The sequence below is a fragment of the Siphateles boraxobius genome, unplaced genomic scaffold (genome assembly GCF_051911475.1).
Source record: "Siphateles boraxobius isolate OS27281-9 unplaced genomic scaffold, OSU_SipBor_1 33, whole genome shotgun sequence".
Classification (NCBI taxonomy): domain Eukaryota; kingdom Metazoa; phylum Chordata; class Actinopteri; order Cypriniformes; family Leuciscidae; genus Siphateles; species Siphateles boraxobius.
In genome coordinates, this window is record NW_027508953.1 from 1,585,414 (window position 1) to 1,604,217 (window position 18,804).

An 18,804-nucleotide genomic window follows, 5' to 3' on the forward strand; every position below is an offset into this window, starting at 1 on the left:
AAGGATAGGATAACGAAGCACAGAGAGTAAGTGCACGATACAAGTCGTCTTAAACATGAGACTTGCTTTACATGTATCGCTTTAAATTAAATCACAAACCTTGCCCTACTGTCAGAGGCGCAAGTTATTTAATGTGTTTGAGACGCATGTTACAAATTCACACAAGTATTTCGATTTCTCATAAAGGATTATCCTATCAGCAAGCGAGTCTACTTTTAACTTCTCAGAGTTCAGTGAACACGTTCACGTCATATAGTCGGAGCGGATTAGAATTGGAGTGCAATAATTCTAACCCAATTCTAAAATATTTTGATAACACTTCACTCATTCTTCATGAAAGCTAACTTTAATCTCCTCCTAGACTCGCATCATCTTTACCCGATCAATTCCAGTCCTATTTCTACTGTTCATATAAATACAAGTGACAAAAAGCCCCAAAATAATTATAAATGTGTACAAATATGAATTAATCAATAATAAAATTGAGAAATATGATAAAACCTAAGATATTACGCAATCCTCTGCTCTAGGTAGTGGCTTTGAGCCGCTTCTCTCCTCTCAAACACACACAGGAATACATTCGTTCAGTTTACGGCTCCAAATAGCTTACACGTTTACTTGACTCCTGCCAGAGGGAGAAATTATTGGCCTGACTCTGATCTGGAAGGTACGGCGTGGGTGTGAGTACTGTGTGGGGACCAATGGCTCCCGGTGGGATACAGCCCTTAAATCCCCCCTTTACCTTGCTGCATGTGCAACAGAACACCACCCACATGCACTCGAGTCTAATTTGATAAATCTAAAGAGCGGCTCGATCCAATGGATCCGGGAGAACAAAACCGCTCTTTGTATTTTAATAGTGCAGACGTTTTTGTAAAAATCCATGCCCGTGTCTGCTGAAGCACAAAACATATTAATCATTCTCTTTCCTGAAACGCTGAACCGAATGGCATGCTGGGGGGAAAGACAAAGAGAAGCATAGAAACTACATGAACAACAGACGCCGGCGGTGCTTTTAACAAGAATAGAGAGGAGAATAGGAGCAGGGTGCAAGACAACACCTCGGGCCAACAAGGTACGGATACTGGGAAAGTTCAAAGGTCTATGGGACGGGCTAGATGCACAGTATTTCCAACACTACAAACGTTTACTTCCATAAATGAAGTTTTGGTGGAAATGGGACGGGGGGGGACGGGGGGGGGGAGTAAATGAATGAAATTGTGATTTTTCTGACAAAAATTGTGACTGTGATGTAAAATAATTTAAAAAAATTCCAGGTTTGCTGTGCTTATTTGTAGGTCCACACAATCATATATCAATATGGCAATAAAATAATAATAATTTTCAAAAGCTAACCTAACCATCAGATTTTGATTTTGATTTGGTAGCCCTTAAAGGTTTTCTTTTATTGATAAGCACTTCTTATTCTCATAAAGTATAGGAAGATGCTTGGCACGATGCGGAAACGAGCCGCTCTGGGATGCTGCAAACACCAGTGAAACACAATGCCATACTTTACCCTGACACTTTACCGTATACATTTATTTAATTAAATTGAAGACTTTACGATTCGATAACACTAAGCAATGTCGCGTTCTGAGTTTTATTTTGGTTAATCGTGCAGCCCTACTGGAAATAGTACTAGTACTAGTAATAGAAATCGTACAAGTCTTGGAAATCATTTTAAGTAACCTATTTGCTTTGTGGGTTAATTTTGGTATGGTAGAAAGTAGGCAAGGAAAGTGAATGATGGGAAAGTGAACCAAGCAGGGTTCTCATTTCACTTGGCGTATGGCAAGCAGACCAAGACTTAGAAGCAGTAATAAATGCAGAATACTCTGCAGAACGCTGAGGGTCAAAGGTTGTAGTGAGTTCAGGCTTCAAATGGTGTTGGTCTGCCAAGGATGAATGGATACAAACCCCGGTTCCTGTTTCATAAAATGTGAATTTGCTGCTGGAACGGAGAGCCAGGACCTTCCCCCCCTAAGTCCGCTTGGAATGGCGAACTTTGTGAAAGAAACATCGTACAAGAGAAGCGTGTTGACGGCTTTGATTAACTTTAGGCATCCAGGAGCTTCTCAACCACGTTTCAATCCCGAAGCCCTGTGGACAGCGCCAATCTCCAAATGTACATTCAAGCCAAGCATACAGTATTCGGCGACAAGGGAAAAGCTGTAATGATGGCCCCAGATGAAAATCTCTTCCTCCACCGAGTGTCTTGAAACATTTCAGTGCCCATCAAATTGGGATTGATTGGTTAATTGGCATTTTAACGCCACGCCAGCTTTCTTGGCTATTTTCATCATGGCCAGTTTTAATACTTTAAAAGAGCAATTTAAAAACCTACATATGGTTTTTAAAGTTTTCTTTAGATAAAAACTATAAAATAGATTCAGAGTTAATTTCTATAAACGTTTTTGCTGATTACCAGTTTCTAAAATAATATAAAAGAGAAACTTAAACCCATCAAAGTAGGAACCTCCAATGGAAAGAGAAAAGGGAAAGTAAGTAACATCGGGAAAGGTAAACCGTTTCCCCCCAACGGAGCAGCATTGGGTCGCAATCATGCTGTGCTGCAACTTATAGATCCAGTGATACATGGAAAGGCTGTCAATCCTAGTAAGGATGGGGTTGGGAAATGGGGTTTCTTCCCTAAATTACCCTCTAAGAGCCCAGACCTGCTAAAATTCAAGTTTTTTTCCCCCTGCCATCAGATTGACCGCAATCATTTGAGATCCCATCTGGAACTCATCAAGCAAGCGTTTGGAAATGGCCCAATCATGAAATTAAACTTTGGGATTACCAAAATTTAGAGAGCAAAGCAAATAAAATTCACCTCGAGATATGTGCTCAGTGTCTCGGCTTTCCGAGGAGTGGGTGGCACAGATCCCCGGAGGGGGCGGCTGGGTTCCCTCTTAACTCTCCAGCAATCTGGACACCTGACCAGTCGGCATTACAGGTTGTGTTTGTTTTACTTTGTACGGGAAAGCAAAGAGGGCTCTTTTCTTCAGACAGCGTGGGCCGAAAAATTTCTTAAATCTCCGGGTGGAAATGACAAAGCCAGTCCTTACCTTCCTGAGTGAGATTTGACCACCTGAAGAAACTCTCTACACCACAAAACCTCCAGAACATGTAATTACTCTGACATCATTTGGGTCTGGAGGAAATCGCTAACTAGATCCATCAAATGCTCACCCATGAGTCTTGCATTATAGAGTCTCGCATTATATATCCAACCACATATGCAAATATCCGGCCCTAAATAAAACCTCCCAATTAAAACAAAACAGTTGCCACGCAACCACTGAGGTCAGAAAAAGTTTTTAAACGTGCCTGATTCTACATAGTTGCAAAGGATGTAAAGTTTCCTGCGCTCATGACAGCTCCTCAGTGGGTCACTGGACCGGAATCTGGAATCAGTCAGTCGATGTGATTAGCAGACGTGACCTCGATCCGCTACCTGTCACTAGAGCTTTACGTTAGAGCCCGGAGAGAGGGCCGTTCTGAAAAACCTCAAAAGAGAATCACTCATCCATGGCTTACCGCACACTGGAAATAAGATTTCAGCCGTGTGCCTGCCGAGCAGACAGCAGAAACAGCGCCCTCTATGGGATGTGTGCGCACACTGCAAAGGCAAATTTAGCACTATGATTATTACAAATATTTAAAGCAGGGTTGTACAAATATGAATTATACTTATATTAAAAGCAGGGTTGTACGACATTCAGTTGAATTGAGAATGACTCACATTTTATTTTAAAAAGTTGATGCAGAATTGAATGTAACGTACAATTAAAATTCTTTTCATAAAAATATTCACAAATATTTTTTTGACAGACAGATGTCATTTTGTATGGAGATGGATTGAATCACTGCAAAAAGTTTAGTTTATAACACAGACATGGATGGATAGATATTTAAAATTTAACTTCATGTGGGATGTATCAATACAGACACCTATTGTTGTTCACCGCTTTTAGATGTAGTTTATCTTTTTCAAATCACCACTCCTAAAATATTAAATCTAGAACAACATCTAGATAAACATATTAGTCAACCTATTAGTCAGACTCACAGGCTCAAAAAATTAAAACAGATTTAGTTAATCCGTTTGAGTGTTAATTTTAAATCTTCAAACTAATGCTGTACCCAAAACAGTCATGTGTCGACACCAACCAATTTGGTTCATCCAAGATCAGAAAAATTAAAAGAACATCAGGTTAAATGATGTCACTATACAGGTCAATCTGGATTTAATCACAAATCTCTCATCAAATTACTCACTTTACCGCCTGTTGCAAACTTAAAACACACACACACACACATCTTTCTAGGCTACTGTGCAGGTCTCAGTCTTTGAGAGCGGTAGCTGTTGGCCGGCAGGAAGCTGAAGCTGCGGCCGGGAGCCAGAGCCCCTTTTCCCCTTAATTCCACAATGTGTCTTCATTCATCTCAAAGAGCACATGGAAAAGCGATTGCGGGGGAAAAGCCCCTTCCTGCCGGCTCAGTCTCGGACAGACGCTGCACTCTCGCGTATTCCCTCTCCACTCGGCTAACAGGAAATAGCCCTTTATTACAAAGGGGGGACATGAGGATGAAAAACAGGGGATTTAGAAGTCTGGAGTTTTATTTGTAGACAACTTGTGTTGAGAGCAGCGAAGGGACGTGGAGGCAACCCAATCTGCCGTCCCCAGACAAGGGGGGCTAATTTAGCGTACACCAAATGGCCGCGGGACCACCGCCGATCTGTGAGGCGCACGCAGAGATCCCTGACAACACCGCTGAGATCAGGCCCACAAACTCCTTCAAAGAGGGATGCCTGAGGGGGTAAAAGACAAGACTGACAAGCTAATGAGATTCACACCTTCTCATCTCCATGTGAGACTACTGAATAAGTACAAAATGAGAAAATGAGTACAAATTACAATAGAGAAGCCATTGTTTAAGACAACAAGAAAGTGTGCTAGCAATGAGTTCATATCTGATGCAGCGCAGTGCAATCCAGAAATAATGTCTATTTTATCTATTGTGATAAGAGACTATAGAATAGTCGGCTAGTCAGTTTTTGGACAACTAATTGACTATTTCTATTGATCATGGATGTTGACTAGTATGTTCATCTAGATTTAGTTTTGATGTTTTTAGCTGCAGTGATTTAAAGGGGATGAAGAACTACATTTAATAGTCAACTTTACAGAGAGGATTTTACCATACAGAAAGCATGTTGTGTTTTAGTGTGCTAATAGTCCAATGGCATCTGGTACGACGCATCAAAATGAAAAATGATTGGCACATCATTATGCAACAGCGTTGCAATATTCCATTCAAGTTCTTTTGTATAGCAATTTTCACAATGATTATAATTTTAAAGCAGCTTTAACAGTAGCTATGCTTCCATACAAATTTGTGAATTTAACTTAAGCAGAAAATTGGACTTGGAAAAATTGGAAAAACATTTGCGAATAAAGCACAGTTTCCATCCCAAGTGCTCAAGAGAACAAAATGGTAATTTCCTGTGAAACAGGCGCAAAATATCAAGTTTGGTGCAAGTAGAAGAGCCATTGTGGCTCTTTTTTTCCTACATCCTAATGTTTGAGAATGCAATTTATGCAGTAAATGTGCTTCCAAAGTATACGCGCTTGGCTTATCCTCGTATCGGATTTTTTAAAAATCCGCCTCAATTGAGCAAACAACTCTTTTGTGTGCATCTTGGCATTTCAATCCAGCTTGTTTTGTTTTTTTGCGATATTCCACAATTAAAAGGTTGAAAACATAGCTAGTGATAAATTTACTGATGAAAATGTTCGCTGAACATGCAAAAAATAAAATTTTAATTGTTATAAAAATAAACATACTGTTGAAGAAATTATGAGAATTTAATATTTATTAACGCTTTTGAATTTTAAGAACTTTTAAATGTTTGCTAATAATTTGGTATGTTACGGTTTGACCGCTTTTGTAATTTTGCAGATTATTGCAAAATAAAAGTTATTTTTGTTGACAGTCCATTTTTACCCTTTAGCTGTTTTATAGTTTAAAATAAATATAGCATGACAAGATATTGACTTCATTCAAAGGAAACTTTTGCCAAAATACGAAAACATATGAAAGCATAAAACTGTAAAACTTTTTAGTTCTTTACAATAACTGATAAATGCTCCACAATAACACAAAAAGGCTTGTACGAAGAAAGTAAATAAGCTCAACTTTGATTTAATGTTGTCATTAAACTAAAAGAACTAGAGGAAGCCTTCAAAGACAACGGAAATGTAAAAAATTTTAAGTACTTTTACAATGACAGTACTCATCGTTTCTGATGCATTCTGAATGACTACGAAGGGGCATTAAAAAGTCGCTCTGAAATCGGGTATCAACCCAAGAACAATAACACTTCTTAAAAACATTCCTGATCGGAAGCAGATTGCCAAGAACAGATTTGGATGGCTGCTGTGTTTAGGTTGTACGTCCTGGCAAATTATCCAGACCGCATCGTGCCAAGGTTCAACGGTTTTCAATGATGCATGTAAATTAAAGAGCTGAAGAGGAATTCTTTAATGGTCCTAGATGCAAATATGAGACGTTACAGAGCTCCTTACTGCAGAGGTGCATCACGGTCTCCCTTTGAAAAAGCCAACAGAGACATTACAGAAATGCGGTAACTTCTTACAGGCGTAAGGGAACATATCAAATACTGCGGTTCAGACACTTCCAGCCCAAGGAACAGGACAATCTTTTTCCTTTACATGAAATATTACACAACTAACCATATTCCCCTCTACGGAACAATGAAGTAATTATGCCTGTGCAAACGTAGCACAAAAAGCCACCGCTATATTTAAATTGAGAGTGAGATTTTTCTTACTGAAATCATCTTTAGCCTACTTGTCATTCAGTTTCATGTCACCAGGCAATAGATTTACATAAGTGTAAACTTCAGTCTAAAGTTCAAGCAATAAAGTATAACTTTGCCACCAGCTGTCATTAACTAGACAATGATACCGGAGTAAAACTCAATCTAATGTGATCACACATAAAAGGCAAAACTTGACATTTTCCCACCATTTCAGTTTCTGGGAGGATATGATGGCAATTCATACAGTGTGCTCGCAAAGACTCTAAAAGTCCCTTAAGTAGTCAAATTATACATTTGTTATGCATCCAAATAAAAGTCAAAAGAGTTGAAAGTCAAATGGCCATCTGGAAACAAATGATAGGAGGACAGCATGCAAAGGACACATCACAACAGATGCAGGTGCACCAACAACACCTGGACACAATGGTGATATTCAAGTCGCTGAACTGGAAAATGCAATTTAATGGAAATAAGAGTTGAGCGCAAACACTCTTCCATTGATTTTCCGTCACCTGAAAGGGATTGGGGTCCAACAGTCTGAGACCACTAGTGAAATTGCTTCAATTTTGCATTTGAATATCTTTGTTGATTGAAATTGATGTTATAAGTTGCATAACAATTTGAGTGAAAAGTTGCATTGAAACATCAGCACTTGAGCTGATATGAACAAAACCCGATGATCATGTTCTTCAGTACAATTTGAGAGGATCCAAAGAGCATCTTGTGCTTCAATAGTGGAGAATCTTAAATATTTCTCCTTTAAATTAGGGATGCATCGATATGGACATTTTTGCCGATACCGATAATTCTTTATATTTGAAAGCCGATAATTGATATATTGGCCGATTAAACAATCAAAAAATGTATATAATTTGAGAACCTATGATAATGATAATGATATTATGATATGATGTTCTCATTATAATATTATATAGCCTATACGATAAACTTGCGCTGCACATGTTGCAATTAACTGTATTTTCCTTTTTGAAGTGATTCCAATCATATTTCAAATAATTTAAAAACATCATGGTGAACAGTGCGCATCTGAAATGTCTCGGCAGAAGAACAAAAAATACCATATTTATAGGCCAATTTTTCTTTTCGGGTCGTTAACGAAAGCATTAAAAATGAACATATATCGGCATATAACGATATGATGGCTATATATTGTGCATCTCTACTTTAAAATATATTTAAATATTGAAAAATTGAAAACTTTGCTCATTTCCATGCCACAAAAATGATTTTTAATACTGTACATCCATAAAAATGGATATAAGATCTCTTTCAAACACAGTAAGAAACTTTCAGGATATTGGTTCCATTATTGATTTCTGTAAAGGCCAATATCACAGTACGTTTTTATTTAACGTATATTAACGTTATGAAGTTTTACGATTTTATTTTAGTATAAAATACATTTACCACGGTACAATTTTATAGGGCAGTGTTTTCTTTAGATGTCTGCAGGCCACAGAAAGCTATGGAAAAATAGCTTTCAAACCAAATCAGACAAGATTAATTTAAGACGATAGTTCTTGTCCTGGGCTGCAGATTCTTACCTCCTCATCAGACGTGTCGTGCTCGTACTCGTCCTGTGAGGAAACCTTGAGGCCGGACACAACACTCTCTTCTCCACCCTCCTTCCCAGCAGCTTTCTTCTTCTTCTTCTTCTTCTTCTTCTTCTCCTCCTTTTCCTTTGAATTTTGGCCAGCACTCTGTAGAAAAAATGAAAACACATTAGTTGTTACCAAAACCTCAGCTTATGTACTCAAATACGAACAACTGTTTTCTATAAACAGGACTACAAATAAAATGCTTAATTTATAACTGTTTATAACTATCAAATGGACTATAAAAACTACAAGAATATAAAAGAAATAAACTTTTGGAGCTTTTTTGAGAGAATCCCATATCCCCCCAGGTACATTTCTTGACTTTTTTCTTTTTCCATACAAACAAAAAAAAACAACATTTGTAATGTAACAATGTGAAAACTATTTTATTGACAATATTATTCTGACAAAATCTAATGATCAAGATCAAAATCATTACTTTAATCAATAACTGTATTTTACTACTAAAATATTAATATATTTATACACTAAATGGTAGTATTTGTTGTACTCTTTACTATATGCAGATTTCAATTAAAAAATGGTATTTCACTAACTTACATTAAAAAAATCTGAACAAGAATTTGCATTAAAAACAAGCAAAAAATGATTGGAATTAAGAAGAAAACAAAGAAAAAGTACAACATAGTAAGTTACATTATCATTTTGTTCAGTAACTAGTAACAGAGCAAAGTAACACTTTATTTTATAGTGTCCCTGTAACATCTTATATTTACTTCCTATAGTAATAACAGTAAATCATGCATAATTACACGCAACTAACCCTAAACCAAACCCTAAATTATATAGCAAGTACATGTTTTTATTATGTGCATAATTACGCTGTAACAAGGGCACCTTAAAAAATACGGTAACACTTTATTTTACAGTGTCCTTGTTAAACATGTTACGTGTAGTTACTATAGTAATTACTATAAACTACATAATATGCAGCTAACCATAAACCAAACCCTAACCCTATAGTAAGTACATGTAGTTAATTACTATTACTCAGTACCTAAATGTATAATTACACTCAGGGCCTGAATTTCGTTTTGGAAAATAGGGGGGAACTCCCTCTTTAGGTCATTCTTATGGGGGGGATTTTTTAATTTGAGGGGGGAGTTTTTTTAAGACAATTTAAAAAAAATACGTTTAGCTAAATGTTTGCTCACTCATTGTATTTGTGTTTTTACAATGGGGTCATTTCTTTTAGTTTACACAACAAAAGGAAGCTTGATTTCAATCTTTGAATTAAATTGAAAAAGGTAGCACAAATAAATACATGAAATAAAGAGAAAAGTTTAGGTCTAACACTAGTATTCAGAAATGCTAGAAATGGAAAAAAGTAATCAAATGTAAAATAAAACGGATTAGTATTTTAGTCCTGTATAATTTGAATACATCGGCTATTAATCCTGATTCCTTACAATTAATGCTAATACGCAACTTTCTCCTCTTTTAAAAAGGGCTCCCTGTTGCGAAGCAATCATGAGCCACGTTCTCCATGAAGACGAAGACGTTTCAGCAAAGGATGAACGCGCAAAAGACGTAACGTGAACGGCCCATACTGTTTTCATTAAAGTGTCACATGCATTTTCTTTTTGTATTATATTTTTTAAACATAACCGATTGTGTTTGAGAGGATACTCCCCAAGACTGGAATTTAGACAATGTTGTGTGCTTTTGACCGTTAAAGCGCTATAATTCAAGAAAAAGACCTCAGTTTTGTTAGGCTACTCACGAGCTGTTTGTTATGCGGGTTAAAATCGCTTGAATGTTTAAATAGGTAAGACTTAAAAAGACGCACAAATTATAAACAATAGTGACGATGCAATGGCCCGATTGTGCAAGTGACATTTCCATCAAATGTCCCGACTCCTGAAACGCGAGAGTCTAGATTCGCCGCCTGCAGCTGCAGCGCGATTGGCTAGCCTTGTGTAACCTATTTTAAGAGACGGAGAAGACGCGGCATTGGCAGAATCACTCACGCTGTTTGTGAAATTGCGTCTCGCAGAATGCTTTAAAATGACTGATTTGATCTTATAATCTGTTAGGTTAAATTTACTCATAGGCCTACATGCTAGATTGAATGAATGTTTGCGGGTATTTCCCGCACTATAAACGCAAGACCCGCGGGAATGATTAAAATGATGCGCAATACCCGCAATAATAACTAACTAATGTAACCTACTGAAACAAGCACTAGTTATTGCCAAAGCAATGGTATGCAACTAGTATGTGCAGCGCGTTGTGTTTAATCATTAAAAACAAATGCAAATATTGTGCAAAAACGTTTTTAAAACACTCGTTGTATAAAACCATACTTCAGTCCAGCATTTTCCAAAGAGCCTCTTTTTTTACGGCAGCATGGCAGTCTACATGTTTCAGATATGCCGTTTATTTCATTTCATGCACAAACTTCCTGTGGGTGATTTACATGTGTGCCGTTGAAAAGCAGTCACCAGAACCTCACATCCTGCCCGGGACATCGGGATGAAAGCTCCCAGTACCGCATGTTATTTACCACAGCCCATCAGTCACGAGAAGGCCAAGCGCACTGAACATCTCCTAACAGGGTCGAGAGGAAGAGCAGCTTTGAGCCGCCGCGTGTCCCGCGAGCCCGAGACGTGGCAGGTGAGCAACCTGTGCTGATTTACGGCTCCTTAACGTCCCGCTATCTCTTGGACTGCAGAGCTAAGTGAAACACTTCCTCCCTGAAGCCCAGTTAAATCCACATCAAGACGCTCGAGCCCTGCGTTCCTGAATGCCTTGTGCGGCCCGGGGGACGGCCCATTTTTCCGCTAGCCGTGAAGATGTAAAAACAAGCTGAAACGGAGTTTAGGAAAGGAAGAGATGGGGGAATGACACCGGTTGTTCTGAGTCATTAAACCGCAGGCCAAATCAGGACGTGACCTGTTAGGATAAGCAGCCATATCGAATATTCACAATGAATTTGCTGTGAATGTCATGAGGACTTCTGTCATATTTAGGTTTCATTGTGCTTGTTTATTCTTCCTTGCTTTGAGTATAAAAGCATTAAAACAGATGTTTTCTCTGATTTTAACAAATACCACTGAAGTTTGTTCATGAATCAATTCAAACCATGAACTAATTCAACGTTTCACTTGCACCACCTGAAAGTGATCATGGAAGTAATTTTGCAATATATTTGAATGTTTTAGTGAGAATACTGTATATGCACGTAAAAATTAGCGTAAAAATTCAGGCCGTCTGCCGGAAGCGTTATTGTAGTGGGTAAAGTTTTAAATATGGATATTGTTTCTTACACGAACGCAGAAGGCCTTTATTAACCCCTGCAGATCCGTTTCCAGCACTTTAATAATGAATAGATGCGCTTTAATGGCCTTCCAAAGTCAAACATCCATTCACTCGCATTATAAAGCCAGGACATTTTTTAATATAACTCAGATTGTATTCGTCTGAAAGAAGAATGTCATATACAGCTAGGATGTAAATCATAGGCTAATTATCATTTTATCAAATTCAAAACCATCATGGAGAACAGTGCGCATCTGAAGCGTCTCGGCTGAAGGACATAATTCATGATTTATCGGCTTTAATATATCGGCCGATACTGATACGGTGGCCAAAATATCATGCATCCCTACATTAAATTGATGAAATTTAGCTGTAAAGACATATATAATGATTTCCATTTCAAAAAAATGCTGTTCTTTTGAACTTTCTATTCATCAAAGACTCCTGAATAAAAATGTATCACGGTTTCCACAAAAATATGAAGCAGCACAACTGCTTTCATCATTGATGTTTCTTGAGCAGCAAATCATCATATTAGAATGATTTCTGAAGGATCATGTGACACTGAAAACTGGAGTAATGAAGCTGAAAATTCAGCTTTTCATCACAGGAATCAAATGCCATTTTACAATACATTCACATAGAAAACAGTTATTCTACATTTTAATACCATTTCACATTTTTACTGTTTTTACTGTATTTTTGATCAAATAAATGCAGCCTTGGTGAGCAGAAGAGACTTCTTTCAAAAATGTTACAATCTTACAATGTTAGTGTCTATTTACATGTATATATTTTTACTGGGTAATATAACATTTGTGCATTTAAATTAAACTATCATATAGTCTTGCATGTGCACATTTAGTTATTAATTTAGTTAAATAGTCTGGAAAACATGCTTTAACAAGATTTTACTTTATATTCTGAATCTAATTAGCAATAGTTGAAATAATTAAAACATACAATTAAAAATGTCTTCTTTTCAGGCCCTTTCAGAACAATCACAGGAAGAAATAAAGCTGAAAATGATCAAAATATAGCACAGCTATATATCAGTATCACCCAGGCGTATTTTGCCAAACATGCACAGGAATACTTCACACGTGAAATGATCACACTTGTTTCTCTCGGTAACAAAAGAAGGATGTGGGGGCAGAGAAATCAGCTTTTGACAGATGATTTGACCAGATGATGTTCGTTCGAGTGGCCAGAACTGAAGAGCAGATTAAAAACAAGCTCTTCAGGACGTCTGGTGGTGTGTGGCCGAACGCCAGAACAACCACAAACCCATGTGGGCTGAAGACGATGCAGACCAAAAGCATGACGACAAAAGTTTGAGTCTCGAAAGTTACAAAAAAACACACACACACACACACACACACACACACACACACACACACACACTAAATTGATCAAAAGTGACAGTAAGTTGTTTATAATGTTACAAAAGATTTCTATATAAAAAAAATCCTGAAAGAGAAATATCAGGGTTTCAACAAAAAACATGAAGCAGCACAACTGTTCTCAACATTTATAATAATAAATATTTCTCAAGTCAGCATATTAGAATGATTTCTGAAGGATCATGTGACACTGAAGACTGGAGTAATGATGCTGAAAATTTAGCTTTGCTTACAGGAATAAATTACATTTTAATATATATTCAGATAGAAAACAATTATTGTCACAATATTTCTGGTTTACTGTATTTTTGATCAAATAAAGTCATATTAGGCTATACATTCAGTGCTGGTCAGAATTATTTGCACCCTTGGTAAATATGATCAAAGACGGCTTTACAAAAATAAACCTGCATTTTTAATCCTTTTGATATTTTATTTATAAAAATTAGCAAACACCTAACCTTTTATTGAAGTAAAAGAATTTAAAGTGTGTGTGTGTGTGTGTGTGTGTGTGTGGGGGGGGGGGTCACCTGACAAGAGATCAGAGACCATTACTCCAAAAAAAAGAGCTTTATGGCAGCGAACACTTAAGATGGGTTTGGTTCTTACAGGGATAAAGTACCCCATGTGTAAAATGAAATACTCTGCTGTATCTTTAATGCTGTGGGTCTAATTTTCTGCCAGAGGTCCTGGACATCTAGTTCAGATATATGGCATCATGGATTCAATCAAATACCAACAGATAAAAAATCAAAACCTGACGGCCTGTGATAGAAATCTTATAATGGGCCGTGTTTGGATCTCCAACAGGACAGTGATCCAAAAACAAACATCAAAATCAAAACAAAAATGGGTCACTGAGCTCAAAACCAAGCATCTGCAATGTCCCTGACCTGAACACTATAGAAGATGAGTGGCTGAACTGAAGAGAAGAAGCACAACATGGATCTGGAGAGGTTCTGTATGGAGGAATGATCTCTGATCTCTTGTCAGGTTCTCCAAACTCATCAGACATTATATGAGAAAACTCAGAGCTGTTATCTTAGAAAAAGAAGGTTGCAAAAAGTATTTAATAAAAGGGGGCAAATAATTGTTCCCAATGTGTTTTGGAGAAAAACATTTATTTCATAATGTGATTTTCATCCACTTTCAATTCTTTTACTTCATGAAAGGTTAGATTTTCGCATAAAAAAAATTATATATATATATATATATATATATATATATATATATATATATATCAAAAGGATAAACAATGCAGATTTATTTTTTACAGCCATCTTTGATCATATTTACCAAAAGGGCAAATAATTCTGACCAGCACTGTATAATAGTGTACAACCATTGTCCGAAAGCAATATATTAACCTTCATGTATATATTTTACTGGATAATACAATATTTGTGCATTATTACAATTATTAAAATATATTGCTTTAGCACTGTATTGTAATATTATTCCAAAGAATGCCCGAATCAGACAAAGAAACGAACACACTGACAGACTTTTGGAGCACATTTCGCATCCGTTTCGAACGAACGTTTGCACAATAACGTGTTTTTAATGTCTGTTGGCGGACTGACCCGGGTTCCGCTCCGAAGGCCTCGAGTCGCTCATTATTTGGTTTGCTTCCTCTGAACTGTGGTTGAGTTATTGAGTGAGTGAGTTACGGATGGAACAATCCGACGCCACTCATCAACATTCACGCTGATACTTAATTAAGACCGTGGCTGCTCAATTAAAGCGTCCCGTCTGGCCCGTCACGTGTGTCAGCGATGGAAGCGGCCCAGCCGTGTCTGCAACGCGTGCTGTGTGTGGGCGTGCGCTTGAGAAAAAGCGAGTTTGGCGGTAAGATGAGCCCCTCTGGTCTTTTCCTCATCTCTCGCCCCCTCACGCAAGCGCTGCTGGATCAGACAAACGTCTCGCAGGAATCATAACGTCTCCGGCAGCCGCATTGACTTCTGCCTGGTGTGCATCAGTCAGAGTCGTGATCCATCTCTCAGGAGACCCGAAAACAAAAGAGTGCAGGGGAAAAAACAAGCCGGGGGAGCGGATTAAAACGTTGAGACAGGAACAATACGTCCCACGGCCTCCGCTGCAACGCCAGACAGAGATCTCAACACTGTGAATTTGATGGTGTCCCGCGGTAATGTCAGACACATCCGCTGGTGCGCAACACTTTGGCCCTGAAGCTCACACTGTAGCGCCGCTGATCCTGACGAATGAGAGAAAGATCTGGAGGAGATCATGAAGGAAAAGCTGCTCGCATGTAAAGGGTCTAATACTACACTAGTGATAGACCATAAGACCAATGTCATCAGCAGTGGCTGTTAACCATGAACACCTGGCCATCTTTACAGATGCACTAGCTCTCTCCGGAAGTCTGGTCAATGGACAATGAGCAGTGTTTGTAAATATTTTTAGAAAGTTAGTTGTGGAACAAGGCGTATAAGAGCTGTTGGCTCACATGGGCTTAGGTTCGAGTCTCACTTTCCTATCAACATTGATTTTTCTAAAAGAATATTGATTATTCTGTAAAAAATAAAGGGGACAAATAAATAAATAAAATTGTACATATACTTGATATACACACATATATGTTCTACTATGCTGATTTGGTGCTCAATAATCATTTATTTTATTATTAATGTTAAGCACAGATGTGCTGCTTAATATTTTTGAGGAAAGTGTTTTTTCCAGGATTCTTTGATTAATAGAAAGTCAAAAGAACAGAATTTAAAATAAATAGAACTTTTAAAAAATATATATCTATTTATTAATTTGAAAAAATGTCTTTAATGTCTTTATCAATTTAATGTGCCTTTACCATTAAAAAGTTTGGGGTAAGTAAGATTAAAAAAACAAACAAAAAAACCCTTTAATTTAGTAGTGTATCATGATTATGAAAAAGCAGCTAAAACGGTTTTCAACATTGATGATAATAAGAAATCATCTTAGAATTATTTCTGAAGGATCATGTGACTGAAGAATGAAAAATTCAGCTTTGCGTCACAGGAATAAATTATATTTTGAAATGTATTATAACAGAAACCAGTTAATTTAAACTGTAATAATATTTCACAGTATTACTGATTTTACTGTATTTTTGATCAAATAAATGCAGCCTTGGTGAGATTAAGACACTACTTTCAAAAACATTAAAAAACCTTAATGTTTCCAAACTTTTGACCAGTAGTGTATAATATTCATATATATTGTGTAAAAACACTGATATTGATATCTGATACAAGTTTTGCATTGGTCAGTATGTGATATGGCAGGGCCGATACACATAATACACTAATACTATGGTAAAAAAACCTCAATTTACTCAATGGAAACTTCATAAAAAACTAATTGTGTGCTTCTAATACAACGGCTGAGGGAGTGAAGGCAAATTTAAAAGGTTATCTCTTCTGACTGCTGTAATCAATCTCACAAAAACATCTAAGACAGAATATACTGTCGACAAGGCTGTTGGTAGATTTGTAACTTTTTTAACTTAGTAGCTTTGTAACCCTAACAAAACATGATCTAGAACACATGTCCTTTAACTGACGATGCACACAAGCAATGTTTAAACGTTTTGAGACGCAAATTTCACCAAACGAGTTATTTATAAAGCATAACATGAAACTCGAGTTCTCTAGGGGAGTGATGTCATCGTAGAGGTGATTGACAGCTGTTGAGTCTGGAGTTCACCAGCGGACTGAAGCAGCATTTCATTGCTATAGATAAATATTGACTTTCTTCTGCGTCAGACACCTGCCATTTATCAAGATCACATGTTTCTCTGTCTGACTCCACATCAATTCACACAGAATGACAGTTCGAGAATCTACTTCCTTCTCTCAGACGTCCAGTAATGCAGAAGCAGAGGGTTTGAAGAGCTGGCATTCACACTATCAGTGATGCAGCATTAGGGGGCGCTAGAGAGCGAGGATCAGGGGTTGACAACGGCTTTCCTCACTGAACTGAAAGATATACAGCAGCCCAAAAATATTTAGACAATTACAATTTTTTGAATGTCATTGCATTAGATAATAAAGCATCAAATCAAGTGTCAGTATCTGAGCTCAAAAGCAGCAAGATCTTTTCTTAAAGCTGACATTGCTTTTCTTATCTCAGGTCCGACATCTGCAGAGTTGCACAATACATTTTTCTTTTATCAAATCCAAAAAAGATATTTTTTTGTAAAAAAAAAAAAAAAAAATATTAATAATTTACGTTTTAGAAATATCTTCTGTGAGCACTTAACTGAATCCTGTTGATGTTAATGCTCTAAATGAAAATAGATAAATAAAATAACGCATTAACTAAATAAACTTGAACTATTTTTTTATTATTATTTTATTATCCCTCATTGCTAGCCTGTAGTCCAGTAAATGGACAAAACCCTTTTTCAAATAACCCAAAATAGCTCAAAAATCCTTTCGTATTTGGTTTAGAATTGAATTTATCAGACAGAAATAGCTATTTGTGCATTAAAAAAGTATCCTTTAAACCACAGAAAACTGGAAATGATATGAAAATTGATGGGTCATTAAAAGTGTGAACCCTGAGATTTAAATGAATTCATAATTACTTTGCTGTAATAACAGCTGCTTTTCAGAAGCAAAAAATAACAGATAGAAATATCTTGGTTTACATTGAGGGCTTTGAATATTGTAATGGACAAAAAAGGCCTTGACGCCAAAAAAATTGCGAACCAAAGTTCCAGACGATTTATGAAAAGTTGTCATTTTTGGCACTTCTCGTGTTCTTGCCTCCTTATAATTAATTGCTTTTTAAATATTTAGATAAAAGCATCTGCTAAATGAATAAATGCAAATATTAGCGTGTTTACGCAAGCTGCTTTGATATCGCGTTACACAATGCAATGACATGCAGACATTTGTCTGACTGAAGTGTCCAAATATTCTTTGGAGTCACTGTTCTATATTCCAAAACACTGTCTGGAAATGTGACACTCCATATGACAGAAAGTCAGCTGAATGCAATACATTTGGCAATAACAAATACAGTTCTAATGGAAATCCCATCTGTATAAGAGCTGCAAACGTAATAAAGCACCGAAAACTAGAGGTTCTGATGTCTGATCAAACAGATCATGCAACTAACGCCTACAGTCACGGTAATATTCCCTCTCAGTCTGTGTTTCTGCACTGAACACTTTAACATTTTTGGGAAGAAGTGGATGAATCCACATGTAAATCTGACAGACTCTGGATCCCTGACTGCGTTTCTAGAAGTCCATAACTTACTGATAAACTAACATGATAAATATACAAGTATTTAAAGCAATAGTTCACCCAAAAATGTAAATTATCTGGTAGCACTTTATTTTACAGTCCTGTTCCCCATGTACATACTATGTACTTTATATTTATTACAATAACTGGGTAATATCTAGGTACTAACCCTGAACCTACACCTAAAGCTTACTCTACCTCATGTAGTTACTTTAAGTAAACTGAAAGTACTGTAAAATAAAGTGCAACCAATAATTTTCATTTTTGGGGGAACTATTCCTTTAAGGGCCCTTTCACACCTTCCTTGTTTGGTCAGGATTTTCTGACTTTTTTAGTTTGATCAGAATCAAAATTGCAGGTGTGAAACCTCTCCCGGACCGAACAGACGAAATCTG

The 18,804-nt window shown here is 37.0% G+C and overlaps 1 protein-coding gene across 1 annotated transcript in view; it reads right to left on the reverse strand.

Moving 5' to 3' along the window:
* bop1 (BOP1 ribosomal biogenesis factor) overlaps positions 1 to 18,804 on the reverse strand; it is a 75,213-nt gene that overhangs the window by 51,521 nt on the left and 4,888 nt on the right. The window contains exon 3 of the mRNA XM_077194882.1: positions 8,419 to 8,574. Within this exon, the coding sequence (XP_077050997.1) occupies positions 8,419 to 8,574 (156 nt within the window). The remainder of the gene's footprint in view (positions 1 to 8,418; positions 8,575 to 18,804) is intronic.